Source organism: Ambystoma mexicanum, chromosome 9, assembly GCF_040938575.1.
Source record: "Ambystoma mexicanum isolate Mex_15411 chromosome 9, UKY_AmexF1_1, whole genome shotgun sequence".
NCBI classification, from domain to species: Eukaryota; Metazoa; Chordata; class Amphibia; order Caudata; family Ambystomatidae; genus Ambystoma; species Ambystoma mexicanum.
Window position 1 is genome coordinate 708807697 of NC_090931.1, and position 17576 is coordinate 708825272.

Here is a 17576-nt window from a genome sequence, read left to right on the forward strand (position 1 = left end):
TCGCCCGTTCTGCAGCATCCTCCGACCTCGTAGCACCAAGGCAAGTTCATCGCCATACTCACTAGTTCTGCAGCATCCTCCGACCTCGGAGCACCAAGGCAAGTTCATCGCTATACTCACCAGTTCTGCAGCATTCCCCGACCTCGGAGCACCAAGCCAAGTCCGCCGCCATACTCACCAGTTCTGCAGCATCCTCTGACCTCAGAGCAGCCACGGCAGGTCCATCGCCATACTCACCAGTTCTGCAGTATCCACCGATCTCGGAGCAACCAAGGCAAGTCCATCACCTCTAGTCGCCGAAGTCTGCAAGACAAGTTGGCAGTTTAGTCATTTGCTAGGACGCTTCCTGCGCCGCAAGGCGACTCTGCTTACCTGCTCGAACAATCTTCAGCTTTCTTCGCGACCTCCACCATCGGCGACTAAGACAAGAGTTAACTCATGTCAAAGACTTATTCTCATCAATAAAGACTTTACATTAAGACTTACCTGGAGAAGGAGTTGCAGCCGGTCTGAACTCCGGCCATTGCCAGTGAAGTAACGAGGCGGTATGGGCCCAAATCGACGCACCCCTGCTCCGAGTGGCAGAACGGAGAGCGCATTGTTAATATCAAAAAGGTGAGAACCGTCCTTAGGGGACCTGCACGGGAACGCGGGAGGCGGGCGACCTACTAGGAAATTATCAAAGCTGCCCCTCCTGTCTTCTAGAGCCGAATCTGCTTTTCCAGAGGTTCCGGACGAGAGAGGAATACGGAAGAGTCCTCAGGAGTGTGTCTGGAGACGCCCCCGTGGGAAAGAACAGGTGAGCCTTACAGTTACTCTCAGTCACCCTCTTCCTCGGCCCAGTGTTTGTGTAAAAAGGGTGTGGGGAAGTTGGGACCTCGGAAAATCCTAAAAAATAGGATGTGTTAGGTGAACAAAAAAGGGGGAAATACTACATCTCATCATCAGCTACCTCACCCCATACCCTGAAGACCCCTCACCCAGGTGATCCTCCCGCACTGGTCCACCCCAAGGGTCTGGATCCAAAGGCGATGGCCGTGCACTGGCCATCTGAGAGAGAGATCCCCGGGGACTAGCGGGAGAAACACCCTCTGGTTTCTCACATAACCTTACACTATGCAATGTAGTCGCATCTGTTTCACTGGGAAACCGGGAAAGGAAATCAATGTTCCCTTGTTCTTTACCTTTTCGGTGTTCCACAGTGAAACAGTAGGTTTGCAGGTATAGGAACCATTACATTATTCGAGGGTTAGAGTCCTTTTGTTGACTTATCCATACTAAAGGTGAGTGGTCAGCTACGAGTGTGAACCTTTTCCTCAGAAGGTAGTACCTTAGATGGACAATTGCCCATTTGATGGCAAGGGCCTCTAATTTCAACACAGAGCATTTCTTCTCATGTGGGAAGAGTTTACGATTAATGAAAAGGATACTGTGTTCTAATCCATTGTATATTTGTGATAAAACTGCTCCTAACTCGGTGAGAGAGACATCAGTTTGTAACACACATTATTCTGAAAAGTCTACTGCTACTATTAACTATTAACCACAAAAAAAAAATGTAAAGTCTACTACTTTTAGGATTGTGTTCTGACACAAGGTTTGTTTTAGGTTGTTGTAACATGAATCGTCCTCATCAGTCCAATGAATCTTCTGGGGTTCAGCATTTCTTAGCTTGTATGTGAATCTAGCTGTTCTATCTGAAAAATGTGTGAAAGAACTTTCTTAATAACCAATCAATCCTAGAAATGCCCTGAGGTCTCTCTTGGTCTTGAGTGTGTGGGCATCTAGGCGACTCACTTTTTCTTGGTGTGGCTGGACCATGCCATTTATTTATTTACTTATTTATTTGTATGCTTATATAGTGCCGAAAGCACGCAGGCATCAGGGCACTTCACATAAATCATACAAGTCACATATCAAAACGACTGACATAACAGAGAAAACAAACATATACATGACACATGGCTAAACAAACAAGCTATGAGGGATTGGAAAAGACAGGTGCCATAGTACAAAACTACTAAATGACCATAGTTATGGTGGGAGGCCAATCATTAAACTGAAATCTGACAATTCAAAATTTAATTCGGTACTATTCTAAGATTAATGGCGGAACACACATGCTGTGGGATGAAACTCCTGTTTAGATACTGAGGTAGGCTGCTAGAGCCACATCCAATGATAATAGAGTCGCGATTAGCAGTGGGACCCCACTCTGCAATTTGAGTTCTCCTGAGGACTTTTAAGTCTTGCATTCTTACACGATTAGACCCCAGTATAAAATTTAGCCAAGCCAAAAGTTTGTTTTTCAGGGCCTCCCTGGATTCGAACTGGCTTGGTCTGGCGACATTGATAATAATGAAGTTCCTGGTATCCATAATAAAACTCCTAAGACTCTGGTCCACAATAATGGGCTGTTTGGATTTCCTTTGTAGAAAGTCCCTAACACAAGTCAATGCCGTTGTGGACGGTGCCTTAATAGCATAATAGCTCCTTGTGGGACATTAGCCCCCCTTCGCGGAAAGGGGCAGGTGCTCTTCTATAGGTAGGGCGCTCCTGGATCACACGCCTCTGTGTGAACTGTTTGCCAACCAGATTGGGAACCCCTCTTTGAGGGGGAGGTTTGTGAGGAATTATACACTCTCTAACTTTCGGGAAGATTCAACTTCTTCACAGTGGGCAGAGATATAGAACATGTATTGGAGCCTACACTGGCCACCCATCTCTGAAAGTCCCTTATGTTAGAGTAGACCTCAAGGTCCCGCGCGAACTGCTCGTTAAGGAGTAGCCAAATTTCAGAGGGCTTAGAGGCCAGCGTCCCCCTGACCGCAATGGAAACTCCTTTTGTAAAGTGTCCTTCAAGATGATCCACTTCTTTAGTCTCAACCCCCCACCCCGTTTAATCCTCCAATGTTACCTTGGGCGTTTGCTATCTTTGGCTGTGGGGGTAACAAGGTTGGAGTCTGTGGGTCAGCGGCATCTGCTTTGCCAGATGCATCATTCTGGATTTCCTTGCCCGAATGCAGGAGTTTAACACAAATTAGCTGTTCTTGCTGCAATTTTAATCTGCGTTTGACACTAAGTGCCAAAACATCCAATATGCGATTAGTATTCCTGAGAGGTGTCAGTTGATGGTGAGCTTCCTCCCTACTTGCGGCAGGGATCAGGTATGTGCCTTTATTTATACCTGACCCGGTCTGCATCCTTGTCACAGGCATAACTTATACGGAAGACAGTGGACCCCATGCTTTCTCGACACCTAAAACCTGATACGGCTTAAGTAAACACTTGTACAATAACTGAGCTGGCAAGCCCAGCTGGCAAGCATGAGATGCTAACCCGCAGGTGTGGCAGAGAGCCGAGAAGCAGTGTAGCCAAAAGAAGCTGGAATGGTGCTCCGGCAGGTAGTGAGCGTATGTGCACCGTCCCCCGGATCAAAGCTGCCTGTCGCAAGCCCTAAAGTGGCAGCAGTGAGGGGAGACTGAGATGCTGGTGGATTATCTGGAAGTGGGCTACAACAGTGTCTGAAGGCTGCAGAGCATATCAATATTGCGGCAATGTTGTTGGCGCCACTGTGGACCTCCCGGTCCCGCTCCATTCCCTACATAGAAGCCTAGGTAGATCATGGCCAATTGAGCCAGCTTACATTTGGTTAGATTGGCAGTTAAGCCGGCCTCTCTGAGGTTTCTCATAATAGTAGAAAGATGAAAAAATTGGTCTTCCCAAGTTTTACTATAAATGAATATGTCGTCAATATAGGCCTCACAGAAATCGGAGTAAGGCTGTAATATCCTGTCCATAAGTCGTTTTAAAGTGGCTGGGGCCCCATGCAGTCCAAAAGGGAGGACTTTTAATTGGAATAGTCCCATTGGTGTCGAGAAAGCTGTGTTTTCCTTATCATATCCATGTACTGGGACCTGCCAATATCCATTGGTTAAATCTAGGGTTGACAGGAATGGGGCATTTGCTAGTTCATCTATTAACACATCGATGCATGGCATAGGATAGACATTGAAGGCGGATATGGTGTTAACCTGCCTGAAGTCTATGCAAAACCTCCAAGAATGATTGGGGTTAGTTACCAACACAATAGGCAAGGACCATGGACTCGAAGAGGGTTGAATAATGTTTCCCTTCAGAATTTTTTTCACTTTCTCAACTACTATTTGTTTTCATTCTTATAGTTTCAAATGGACCACTTTTCCTTTCCCTTTGGAATTCTGATATAATGATAAGTACTGTGTACTCTCCCTGGTATTTCGCAGAATACTTTGGGGAATGCCATAATAAGGTTGTTCAAATATTCTTGTTTCTGTTTAGATAGTTCTTGGGGAATAAATTCAGGGTTGTCTTTCTCCTCGGGTAGCAAACAGGACAATATAGAGGAAGTGACGGCTGAAGGATTTTCTTTCAACTCTTTTAGGAGATTAACATAGTAGAGGTGGGTCTTTTTCTTTCTATCAGATTGGGCTATTTTATAAGCAGAGGTTCCTGTTTATTCTAGCACCAAATAGGACCCATGCCACTTTGAGACAAGTTTATTTTCAGGGGTAGGTAAGAGGAATAATACATTCTGTCCTAAAGAAAATATCTTAAATGTACCTTCTTGTCATTGCTGGACTTGTGTTGGGCTTGGGCTTTCTCCTTGTGAGTGTGGACTACACTCCAGACGAGTTTCATGTGTTCTCAAAATCAGGCAGCTGTCTGTGAGAGGGGAATAGGTGCCTCTTCTTTCACTTCCCCGGTCTCCCAGAGCATGTCTAAGACATCTCTTGGTTCTCTAGCGCAGAATAACTCAAAGGGGGAGAATCCAGTGTATGCCTGAGGGGTCTTTCTTACTGCACATTGGGCCTATGGGGTCATGCAATCCCAGTACTTCCCATCCTCATCTACCCATTTCCTCAAAATCCTTTTAAGGGTTTTGTTAAATCTCTCTATCAATCCGTCTGTTTGGAGGTGGTAAACTGAGGTTCTTAAGGTGGAATGTGAAGTAATTCCTTGACTTCACACATAAGCTTACTCATGAAATTGGATACCTTATGGGTCAGAATTTCCTTAGGGAAAACAACCATAGAAAATAATGGTAGTAGGTGTTCTAAAATGTTCTGGGTTGTGTTGTTCCACATGGGGAAAGCTTCTGGGTACCAGGGAACATAATCAATGATTATGAGAACGTATTTATTGCCTAGTCTAGATGTTTCCAACGGTTCAGTGATATCCATCCCAACTCGTGAAGATGGGGCTTCTATTATCGGTAATGGGTTTATAGGGGCTGGTAAGGGAATATGTGAGCTGGTTTTCTGGCATATTTCACATGTCTGAATGAATTTCTTCATGTCAGCATGAATACCTGGCCAGTAGAATTTCCCACTGATGTGAGCTTAGGTTTTAGACTGACCCATATGTCCCCCTGTCAAATGAGTGTGTGCAATCTTGCAATGGGTTTTGGGTATTACTAACTGAGTTTTACTTAGGCCTTCTCTGGAGGTTTCCCTTCTATATAGTAATCTCAGTTTCAGAAAGAAAAAGGGGCTCCCCTTCTCTTGTCACTCTCCCTCAGGAATCACTTGTAAGACAGCCTCTAGGAGTACTCGATCATTTTGTTGGGCAAAGGCTAGATCGTGAAGGATGGTAGGTTCTTCTTACCTTTTTGCCTCAGTGATAGGTGTCTCATCAGCCTCTCCAAAGCAATAGCTACCTCTCTCAGTTTCCTCTCGTTCATTTTCTTCCACAAAATGTGGAAATAGAGCCTTCTAAAGAATTCCCTGTGCAATTTTGTTCCCATGGTGCATTTCAAACAGATTGCCATGATTCTGTAAGAGAACCTTTATGTCCCCCCAAAATTCTGGATCTATAATACCTGCTAGGTCATCTAGGCCAATCATCCAGGCCAGGACAGATTTTGGGGCCAATGTTATATAACAACCGGTACGGGGTATTAGGAGTAAATCTATTGGAATAATCCCTCTTTTCCCAGGAGGGATAGTGACTGCTCTGCTGCTATAAGTATCAAAGTCTATGGATTCTTTTGTGGTGGTAAAGGGGTTTGAGGCTCTGTGAACACACACTTGCTGCTCGCACAGTACACAAGGACATTTATTTTTTTGTGTGCATTTTTTTATTTACATTGCTTACATATTGGCGGACGCTCTAAGTCTGATTGGAGCACCGCCAGCCATGCGGGTGCCTGGGGAGGCAGATGGGGCTACAGGTGGGAGGCAGAGGGGACAAGCTCCCTCCCTATCCCCTCCCTAATACAGTTGTCTCTCATCCTCCCATGACCACTATTTCACCTGATGGCCAAAGGACACTAGTGTAGCACCCCAAACCATCACCCTGGTATTTGTTGAGAGGGTGAGTGGCTGAGAGTGATTCAAGGTGAACACATGAAGTAGATGATTGTCCTCCTAGCACCAGCACAGCTTCATCTTGTTAATGTGGTGTCCATCCACCGTTCCAGGGCTGGAATGGGGGAGAACAGCCCAGCAGTTATCGGTGCATAATTGTCAGGGTGCTGGTATGTGCAGTTTTTATTTCTTTGAGAAAGCAAATGTTTGCTAGATTTATGAATTATGATGTTCGGTTGACACAAGATTACTTACGGAATCAGGTTTTATATTCTTTTGAAATATTTTTAAGTATATCAGTTATAAATATTATTGATTCAATTTTAAAAGTTGTTTAAATGCATGTTTTAAAGTTCTTATCTCTGTACTGTATTGTGAATCTATGTGTTGTTTTTGCAAAAGGTTATTTGTTAACCATCATGCAAATAAATTTAAAAAAGAAGGGATTGAAGATCCCTTTTGAAATATTTTTAAGTATATCAGTTATAAATATTATTGATTCAATTTTAAAAGTTGTTTAAATGCATGTTTTAAAGTTCTTATCTCTGTACTGTATTGTGAATCTATGTGTTGTTTTTGCAAAAGGTTATTTGTTAACCATCATGCAAATAAATTTAAAAAAGAAGGGATTGAAGATCCCCAAGTGTACTGCACATTTCTCACCCCAATCTAGACCTAATAATTATTCTATTCATTGCAAAGGCCTGATGCACTCGATGTAAAGAGAATACCATTTCTAGCAACACTTGCTGGAAATAGTATTGACCTGTTTCGAGCAGGTAATGCTCCCTCATCCCACTGTAGGTCCATTCTAAAAATTCATGAGTCCCAAACATTGACAAATATTCCTGGGCTGTTTGGAAATTCAACCACAAAAATTCCCAGGTCACTTTTCACCTGGGCCTAGAGAGCTGGTTAAAAAGTGCAGAGGGGTGGTAACCAGACTTTAGTCAAATGGAGTGGTGAACTAATTTGAGCTGCCAGATAACGAGTTGTAGCTGGGTATTTCTTGCACTTTAAGGAAACCACGTAATGCCTTTAGGAGGAGCCTGAGGGGAATATATGAATATGATCATAATACAAGTGACAAAGTTCATTACTTTCTCTTGGGATGGAAGGAGTGGTGCAAGAGATCAATGGGAAGGCTGTTAGGGTAGTGTGGTTTCCTTAGCCAAGAGTTTCAAGCAGGGTCCTCGCACAGTGTGACATGAGGCAGAGAAGGATCTTTTGGATGTTGAATATGTGTCCTCATTCAGCAGTGGTCCTCGAGGTGATGAAGAAGGAAAGTGCAATGTCACTTTGTCAATGCACCCCAACATTTCTGACAGCGGGGGAGTTGGATGTTATCAGACAGTCAGGAATGACATAAGAAAATGTGTTTCCTCAGCATAGCTAGTAGGAGGAGCCAAAGGAGGAGTTGATGGTACTGAAGACAAGGGTGTAGAGAGAAAAGGGGAGTGGGTCAAGGCTGGACTGTGGGGTACACCCACTGGAAGAAGATGGACATGACGTGCCAGCGGAACACCATAACACAGGTAGGATACACTGGAAGAGGCAAGAACGAGGGGATTTTTGGGGACATCATTCTGATAGTAGATATTGTTGTTAGCAGTAAGTTGTATTAAACCATTTCATAGATTCAAGAGGGTGAACCTTATAACCCTCACAACTGAGAAACAATGTATTGAATCAACTGAGGGTGAACCTTATAACCCTCACAACTGAGAAACAATGTATTGAATCAACTGTGTAATCAATCAAATAAAATTTATATTTGGAGCGCAAAAGTGGAAGTCTGGTATTTTTCCAAGATAAACCATTTCATAGTTGGGGTGCCAAGCGTGAGGATGAGTATGCAGAAGACATGGTAGTGTAAGGTTGAAGTGTGGTTTGTGATGTGGGTGAAACTGGACTATATATGTTGATTTCAAATGCATTACCTTTTTAGTGTAACTGTTGTGATGTCTATACCTTTGTACAAAGTAATGAGGAAAATGTATATTTCTCTTCAATTTTAGTAGCCAAGTTTGATCTCTCTTTACCTTTTATCATGCTTTTAAAAACATATTGCAAACACATATTAATAAGTATGCAAAACAACGGATTCATTCTGTTTTCAAATTTATTATATTACATGAATATGTAAGCCATCTCCCCCTAGGTAACTTAATAATGATCCCGGACTCTCCTAAAAGAGCCAACTCTAGGGCTTGATGCTCCCCAGTCGCTGTATCTCCTGTACTCCCCTGGCCTCAGGTAGTACTGACGTCCTCTGTAATTGGGCTCTTCGTAGAACATCCAGTGCCCATCCTGCACATTACAGGAGTAGATGTCATGGTAGCGGAACTGCTCGTGAACATGTGGACAGTCTTCAGAGAACTCCATCATCTGCCCCCCAAAGTTTTCTCGCTCATAAACCCTTATTCCATAGGATCCACGATGCTGTGATGGCAAACATGACAAATAAAAAAAAGACTTGCATTCAGATGTTTCTTTTGAAAATAAAATGTAGAATAGTAAAACAATCATCCCTTCATCAAGTTCGAGAAATTGAGTACCATTGAGGTGGTAAATAATGAAGCTTTATTGCCTAATCCTGTGGGTGACATCATGTGGTAATGACCGTAAAGGCTGAACTTAAGCTCACGGTCATTACCACAAAATATAAAGTTGTGGGTCAGCAAGCTATTTGATGGCTAGGGGCAGGGTGCATATGCTGCAGCAGCCCAGACACTTTAACACTGAGAAGTCACATGGGGGGTGGGCAGAAGGTGCAACTGCAGGAGGAATCTAGGCTACAGAGGGCTTTGACGTCATAAAGAAGGATTCTGGTGACGTGAGGAGGGGCATGGATGTTGGGAGCCGTGCACAATGCTCACTTTACATTCCTGGGGTTCGAATAACACATATTATGAAGCAACAAGAAAAACATCTGCTGTGGCATGAGCTATATAAAAGGCCAATATTATTGTTCTTTGAATGGGGTCATTGTATGTACTTAAATAAACATAGCTACTTTTTTACGTGAACTAAGCTTGAGCCTGTCTGGGATACACCGTTTGTTGAAAATACAAAGTACTTTGCATCAGTTAATATTGTTACATTTTACAGAATGCACCTGAGAATTAAAGTATCATTAAAAAAATAAACATGCAACACAATTTTAACATTGATGATAACTCAGTACATTATTGTGTAAGGCAAACTCTGAAACACAAAATGCACATCTGTGGTAACATGCAGGGGTGTTGCTAGGTCTGCAAAAGATCAGGGACAAAGCTAATATCGGGACTGGCAGGATTTGGGGCTAGGTATAGCCTTTTGGTTATAGTTCATGAGCTTCTATCCAGGGCTACAACCAAAAGACCCGGGGCTATAGCCCCCTCAGCCCCCCACACCCTAGCAACGCGTCTAGTAACAAGTCTTAGACAATCTTAAACAGTGGGGAGGCTGGCACTTGTGTTGTTATGTCTGTTGTAACAGAACCAATAATAGATACTTAGTTGTACAGTATTACTGGGCTACCATGTTATTGTACATCAGGCATTTTTTTTAAACTTTTTTTAGATTTAAGCTCTTGTATCTCAATAAAGTAAATGCAGGATGTATTGAGGAACTTGGTTGTCTTTAAACATGTACGTTATGTTAAGAGTGTGTCTCTATATCACACAATAATATAAACTGTTGAAAGCAATTTCTTATGGAAGACAACACTAAGGGGTTGATTTTGTATGCCGCGGAGAATTAAAATAAGTGCAAAAATGAGGCATAAAGGGTGTGTGCCAGTCGTTAAACTTATTTTTTTGCTCTGGGACATTTTCTTCACGTATTGCATGTGAAGTGGGAGATGGGAGGAAAATTACTTTTTGTCCCTCACCTTGAAGCTCCGCACGCAACATCTCTCTGTTATACGCCAGGGTGAGATTTTCATGCCGGAGTAAAAATAAGGGATTATAGTGGAAACTAATGGCAATTCACGCCTAGTTAAAGCAATTGATTCCAGTGGAATCTTGTGTAAATGTTAGCGTAATTTTCAGTCAGCATTTACATTTTTCACTAAAAGTAGAGTAAAATGATTAAGGTAATTTCGCCTGTGTTTACTCTATCCATTTCCTTTCCATTTTGTGAAGGTTGAAAATGTAATACAAGTGACTCACTCACAAGTAAGTGCCAACGTTGACAGCTCCATGAATGCATTTTGCATTTGTTTACAAAATGAGCCAGTAAGTCTACACGCAATGAACCAATGCCTTCTTAAGGCTCTTTCAGCAACTTTGTCAATATTTTGTAGAAAAAAGTCATCTTAGTTGCAGAAAATAGATCATGAGTAACTCAACAGTCATTTCAATCATCCAATAGTTTGTCCAGTTAACAATTACTATACAGTATTGTTGAGTCCTTCCATGTGCAACTTTATGCAACCCAAGGTTTTTCTTGCCTGTGGCTCAAATATGTTTTGGGAATTTGGGACTTATAATTGGATTAATTATTATTATGAGTGTTAACACCACCACAGTAACAAACTCGATCATGAAGTTTACTTAACTGGCCAAAGCTTGTGAAGAGGTATAGATTAACAATTCATACACAGAATACAAGGGAGTCCCACTTACTTGTGGTGTCAAGCGGCAGGACCTGATGGAGTCATTGTAACCCATCCACTGCTGGAAGTCTGGGTAATCTCCTCTTCTCAGGTAGTACTGGTGTCCCCGGAAATTGGGGTGTTCATAGAGAATCCAGTTGCCACTTTCCACCCGGATGGAGTTGCAGCGGCTGAAGAAAGAGGTGAGATCAGGGCACTCAGAGCTGCACTCGTAGGAGCGCCCCTGGTAGTTCCTGTCCTCGTAGAAGATGATCTATTTTGAACAAAATAATATAAATTAGATGAGGAGGTCAAAGTGAAAAAGAATCAATGGTAACTGAGTGTCTGTCAATAATGCTACTACCCTTAATAGGCATTCTCAAAGTTATGGAGTGTTTGTTTTATTCTTAAATAATGCACCTTTGTTTTACCTGATAACCTCTTTGAAGCTATCAGCACCCACAGGAGTGGCACCAGCTGATCTGGTGCCTAAGAAGGCTGTTTTTACGCTATGGTGATCTCTTGCAGTCTATCATTCAGTGGCCATACTTTCCCCTGCACCACGGCCACACATCTAGATTGCTCCACTCACCATCCACGTACCTGCCAATCATCTCCCCCAAGGGGCCTCCATCTCCACTACAGCAATGGACATAAATCATTGACAACTTTTCACTATCTGTGGCAGATAGAGGTTTTTGTTGCATGTTTTTAAGGGAATTGGTGTGAGTGATCTGCACAGAGTTAAATTCCCTTAAAAACACTTTTGCACCCTGGTGCACATGGCCTAGGTGCTAGTAACCATATGCACCTAAAAAGGGGCTTTACGAGCTGGTAACAGACCAGGCCTACATTACTTTGCGTGAGCCTCTATCTCGGTCCCCGGTCTGTCAAGGCCAGAAAACCCACTCTTCATGGTACATATTGCTGTAAAAAACATCACATGTGCATTGTCAAGTGCTGCTTTCTAGCTCCAGTGTGGCTATGGAGGGGACTGCTTAGTGAGCTTTGTTCTGCTTACTAGGGTGCATTTTGGGACGTGTGTTGTATTTTGTTCTTCTTACTATCCCTGGCAGTACATTGATGCATAAAACAAACAGCTGCATTCATATATCTATGAATCCTTTTGGAATTGTTTGCCCCTGTCCATTGTTTGCATACATTTAAAGGTGTAAATATATCTTGTTTACATAATCACAGCTATGGCCATAACAATGTGGGGTCACAATCAGCATCTCCAACAGTGGCACCCAGAGCCTGTAAATAGCAGGAGGGCCTGATGTGACAACATTTATTTGCCACAACGAAAATGGCAGGAATTTGCCTCCTCCCCTTGAAATTAGGTCTTTGGAAAACAGAGTTTGCAGTACCCTTTGTTTTGTTTCACTTTATTTTATTTAGAAAAAGCGCAGAATGTCATAACCGGATTGACCGCAAAAGCGAAATAAAATGGACTCTTCCCCTACACTTTTTCCAGAATATCTAGAAATGCAGGATGAAAATTATCTAAAGCTCTCATTGCAGATTTAAAATGCACTTCTAGTATGAAATCTGTATTGACTGTATCAAACCAAAGGAAAACAATCCAGTAGCACAGCCTTCTTTCTCAAATCCCGTCCTTTGGGTTTCTACCCTCTCCAACCCTCAACTTCTTAACACAAGATGCGTCTCCATGCTACCATCCTATCCTCTCTCTGCCATTGGCAAGGTCGGTTCTGCAACATTTCTGTTGCACTTCTACCTCTGATTAGACATGATCAATTGTTGTTTGTTGGCCAACATGATTTGCTGAACCCTTTGGAAAGCTGTCCCCCATAAAGCTAATTGGCACCTTATCCACGGCAGCCTCAGAAGAGAGGGGAAGGAATAATTGGCCTCGGAAGCAGAAGGCAGCTCATTGCCCTCACATCCATCCGCTGTTTCATGAATCAAGAACACTCTGCATTAAAGGTAGTCTAGGTAAAACAAATGCATTCTGCCATGCAGGAGTTTCTTGGTATGTGCGAGTCATCAGCATGGTACATAATAGGTATTGGGCAATAATAAATGCTGTGAAATGAAGTCAATTTACACAATTTCGTTTTTTATTTAATGGTGGGTATTTTAGAAAACTGTTTTTTATTATAATTCCTCAAGTTTGTTGAAATCATGATACTATGCCCATAATTGCACCTTACACCCAAAATGATGTAGACGGGAAATCTTGGGGTTGTGCAGTTCCACCACAACACTTTATTTTGTGTCCAATGAGACAGAATTCAATGACTTTCGGTGTGAAGTATGAACAGGGCCCAGTCACAAACCCAAAACATTCTTCCTTCAATGTCCAGCACAGCCCAAACTATAAACACCATTTATAGTGCCTTGGTAATGCTGCACTGCTGTACTTCAGATATGTAAGGGTTTATGAACTCAGAGAGTGCCCCAATTGCAACAACTAATGAATAAATGAAAAAATGCACTCATTGTCTTGGCCCCGATACCTGTTCCCAAAAGATGTAAAAGCTCCCAAAGATGGAGGGGAGTTAAGCAGATATGAGACGCAAGGGAAAGGCTATAGACTTACAATGAGCCTTAGGGGCATTTCATGTGTGCATTCTGGTTGCTTTGAAACTGCTCTTTGTGAGTAAGGGAGGCTCACATTATTAGAGCTGAATGTGTTTGCACAATCAGCTCATTGACCTCAGACACATTGCAAGATCTCAGACAATGACCAATTATGACGAAACTGCAGAATTCATTTGATTGGACTTCTGATTTTGCTTCCCCTAATCACAAATTTAATAACAGCAAACCAAGGGTCCAGAATCATAATCAACATTCAAAAACAAACAGGGAACTGAAGTACTTGATTAAAGAGCAACAGACTTGAGAGTCCTTTCAAAGAACTGAGACGATATAACCCTCGGGGGCAGGACGACTCTGCAGTAACGATCCGCTGCCGAAGTTAAGGGCCAGAGCGAAGCAAGGGTTCCTTAACACGGGTTGCGGGTCATTACCGGCAGCAGTAAGACCACCCCCAGGGTTATACTAGCATTACACACGGGTGCCAAAAGCAAAGTCAAAAGATAAAAAAGAAAAATGTACCTTTCATCAGTTCTGCGAAGCTGCGCAAGGAACAGGAGTCCAACTTCAATGTTGGCTCAACACTGTTCCCTCCGTGGCTCGGAGGGCTGAAGGAGCGTGCTTCTTTTTTTACTTCGCCTTTAGCGCCCGCACGCAGTCTTATACCAGAGAATACTGCGCGTGTTCCATCCTTATTGCTGTCTATCACCCCCACCCAATGAATATCTATGTGGGAATGGTGAAAAATGCACGTTTCCTAAAAACAGGTGTGCTTGGGGAACTAGACAAGCTACGTTCAATATAGATGCAAATTAATTTATGTGGGGTGTAGGATGACTGCAATAGATGGCGAGTTCTTAAAGGTAAGCAAACACTGGAATGGCCAGAAAGTTAATAAACAAGACTATGTTAAAAGGAATTCGGGGATACACAGTGTTCATTATAAACAGACAACTATGTTACCACTACACATCACTAGTCAGGCCTCAGCTGGACCACGGTGTACATTCCGGAGGCTGCACCTCCAAAAAGCATAGATGGGTTAGAAGGAATCCAGATGTCGGCTGCCAAAATGGTGAATGCTTTCAACTGCCTGCTCTATTATGAGAGGCTGCAAAATGGAAGCACGACAATGCTGCAGAGAAAGAGGGAGGAAGAGGGTGCAGCAGAGACGTGCACACTCCTTATGGTGGCAATTACCAGACAAACAGCACACAGTTTTCAGCAGAGGCGTACTCTTATAACAGGAACCAGCTTCCCTATCATTGCAGCGAAATGCTGGAATGAACTACCACCAACGCTAAGAGCTGACCAATCTTATTGGAACTCCCGAAAGCAGCTGAAAACTTGGTTGTTCACACAAGGATCTAAGAAAACCTTGCCCTGGCCATTCGCAAATTGCTAGCGCCTTGACACCTAAGTGATTAGAGCTCTGCTATAAATGTAAAAATAAACAAACATGAATGACAGGATTTTAGGGAAAAAAACATAAAAGAGAATCCAGGCATGTTTAACACAGTTCATGCCTGAATAGAAATCATAACATGACATTAGTGAATTCTTGTTTCTGAATGTGGTTCTGTGGCAAAAGTAGCCTTACCTTCCCCATGTTGGCTGCTGGATGGATATGCGGCTGAGTGATGTGTATGGGATCCTGGCATCCTTTATATACGTCCTCTGAAGTTACCCCATATAATGGGAACAATATGCTGCATGCACACAGCCTTTTCTGACCAGTCAGTGCAATATACACAGTGCCCCTTTCAATGCTGTTCATGGTTTTTGTGTGTATTTGCTTACTGGGAAACCTGCGGCCTCCAGACAGTAGCTAAAGCGCAACATTTCCAGAGTATCATCAACATGCTGACTGTTAGGAGATGTTTCACGAAAAGAAATGCATTCTAGTCTTTTCACTGCACTTGTTTTCACATTTGTTGTCTAGGTTTGAAAAAGTGCAGACAAGAATATTCCGTTTTGAGCTGGGAGGTAAGGATGGAAAGAACTGCTTAAGCGGGGGAATGAATGTACACAGTAAATGTAAAAAAAAAGAAAATACAGTGGAACGAATAATGGCCACAAAAATCTGGCCCCAGGTATCTGTTTTCTAGGAAAGTGGTTTACGCAGCACATGGAAAGGGTGTGAAACCTAGTACATTTGTATTTGTAGAGAGCTGAAGAGTGGGCTGGCATGTTTTTTTTAACATGCATTATAATGTATGAAAGAGTATTTTAGATTTATGGAATTGATACATTTTTATATTCTGTTTTTATAAATGTGTGTTATATATTTTAGAAATGTCATATGGTATAGTAGTTTAACTCTATGACACATCGCACATTACTGATCATAAAATTGTGTCCTGGCTCCTGAATAGTGAAGAGATTGTTATTGAACCTTTTTATGTTGACAGTGCATTTGTTTCATTTTCATGACTGTTTCCCAATTTTTTTTTTCAGTCATACGAAGCGAAAGAAATATTTACTCCACTACAACCAAAAAAGTGATGGGTGGAAGGTTTGGAATACATTCCATCCATTTGCACTGCTCTGGGCAACCTTCCAAACAACCATTTCGTAGCCCGTCTGCACTAATGCAAAAGGAATCCAACCATATGCAAATCAGTCAGCTACTGCCACCAATGGGAGCAGCCCAAAATGCAAGGCCAGGTCCCATCCACACAGAAATGCAAGCAGACTGGCCCTAATATTTGCAGGGCCCTGGGCAGCAAAACATGTGTTGGCCCCCTAATTTGCATAAATAGTGACATCAGTGATATCACATAATGAGTCTTTAGTACTCAAAGGTATCATGGGAAGTTACATTAAACACATGTTGCCATGCGTAAGGTAGTAGACAAATATACTAAATATACTGTGACGTCCAGTATATGAATTGTCAATATTAAAATGTACCTATGTGCCAATATTAGGAGTGAGGGCTTTTTTTGAAGTAGCAGACGGCTGGATACCTTGTACAGACTTCTCATTTTGGGAGATAAGGCTTTGTGTGATAAATGTTGTGGTAGCACTCACTGTGGTTAAGTGGTGTTGGACGGAATTGAGAACAGTCGGCAATTCAGGAACTTGAACACATCTCTTCCGAGATGTATTTAATAGAAATACGGTTTGCAAACGGTCTTTTGAAACTTTGGTTTAAAAACACTCTGGCCCCCATTACGGGAGAGCTGATCTGGAAAAAATGCAGGGAAAAATGCTGGTGCTACTGGCTCTGACATTTTTCCAAATTGGCTCACTCAGAGTTAAGGCTCCTACCGGCAGAGAAACGACTGGATCTCCGGCACCGTTGTTAATGGTGCCCATGATTCAGTAGTTCCCATCTCATGGAGTCCTATGGGTATCCATGTAATTGGAATTTACTGCCGTTGCCGGCACCCGTAATATCCCAGTAACATTAATGTAGTCCCTGAGCCTTGAGCAGGCCAAAACTGCTGGCTAGGTGTAGAATTGCAGGGGATCCTATAGCAGAACGTTGCAAAGGCAACTGAGCAGGTTGGGAGACATATGGCTTCTTTCCTATTCCTGCAGGAAGGTGTGCTGTAAAATGTGGTGTTTTGACATGAGGATGAGTACGGCTCCCACTCTTCACTTTTGCCCCCACAGCGAAAATCAAAAGCTGAGACCCAAGAATATACGCACAGTTAGTGAATATATCTTAAAGTGAAAGATACAAATTGAATTCACTTGACCTTTCCCCTTAGAAGAAAGTGCACCTGACAAAAGTGCATTCATTGGCCTTTCAAAAAAGTAATCATCAGCAGTAAAATAACCTGGTAGAGGACATTTTTCTTTAAATTCAGTGGCGAAGTATAAAGGGTGCTCACCTTTCTAAGCCAGCAATATGTAGTGAAATATTCCCATGAAAACAAAATCCCAATACAAGCATGTGCTTTGATGATCTTTTTATGCATCTTGTGAGCTCGCATCTATATTCTCGTGGGTTCCACAGTGGATGGCGAAAATCTTCAAGCTTCTTGGAGCAGTACTGGTGATGATAATATTTGAATTATGTGTGATCAGGATAATAATCACACAGTGTAAGAAGACAGCCAAGAAATCAGGAT

General features: G+C 42.5%; 1 protein-coding gene across 1 annotated transcript; it reads right to left on the minus strand.

Moving 5' to 3' along the window:
• Nucleotides 1-8513: 8513 nt before the first annotated feature.
• LOC138489721 (gamma-crystallin-3-like) lies at nucleotides 8514-15106 on the minus strand. The gene is made up of 3 exons (XM_069617366.1): nucleotides 15095-15106; nucleotides 10961-11203; nucleotides 8514-8789 (listed from the first exon to the last, which is right to left on the minus strand). Exons 1-3 carry the CDS (start codon nucleotides 15101-15103, stop codon nucleotides 8514-8516), a joined length of 528 nt encoding a protein of 175 aa, XP_069473467.1. The 5' UTR covers nucleotides 15104-15106.
• Nucleotides 15107-17576: the final 2470 nt, after the last annotated feature.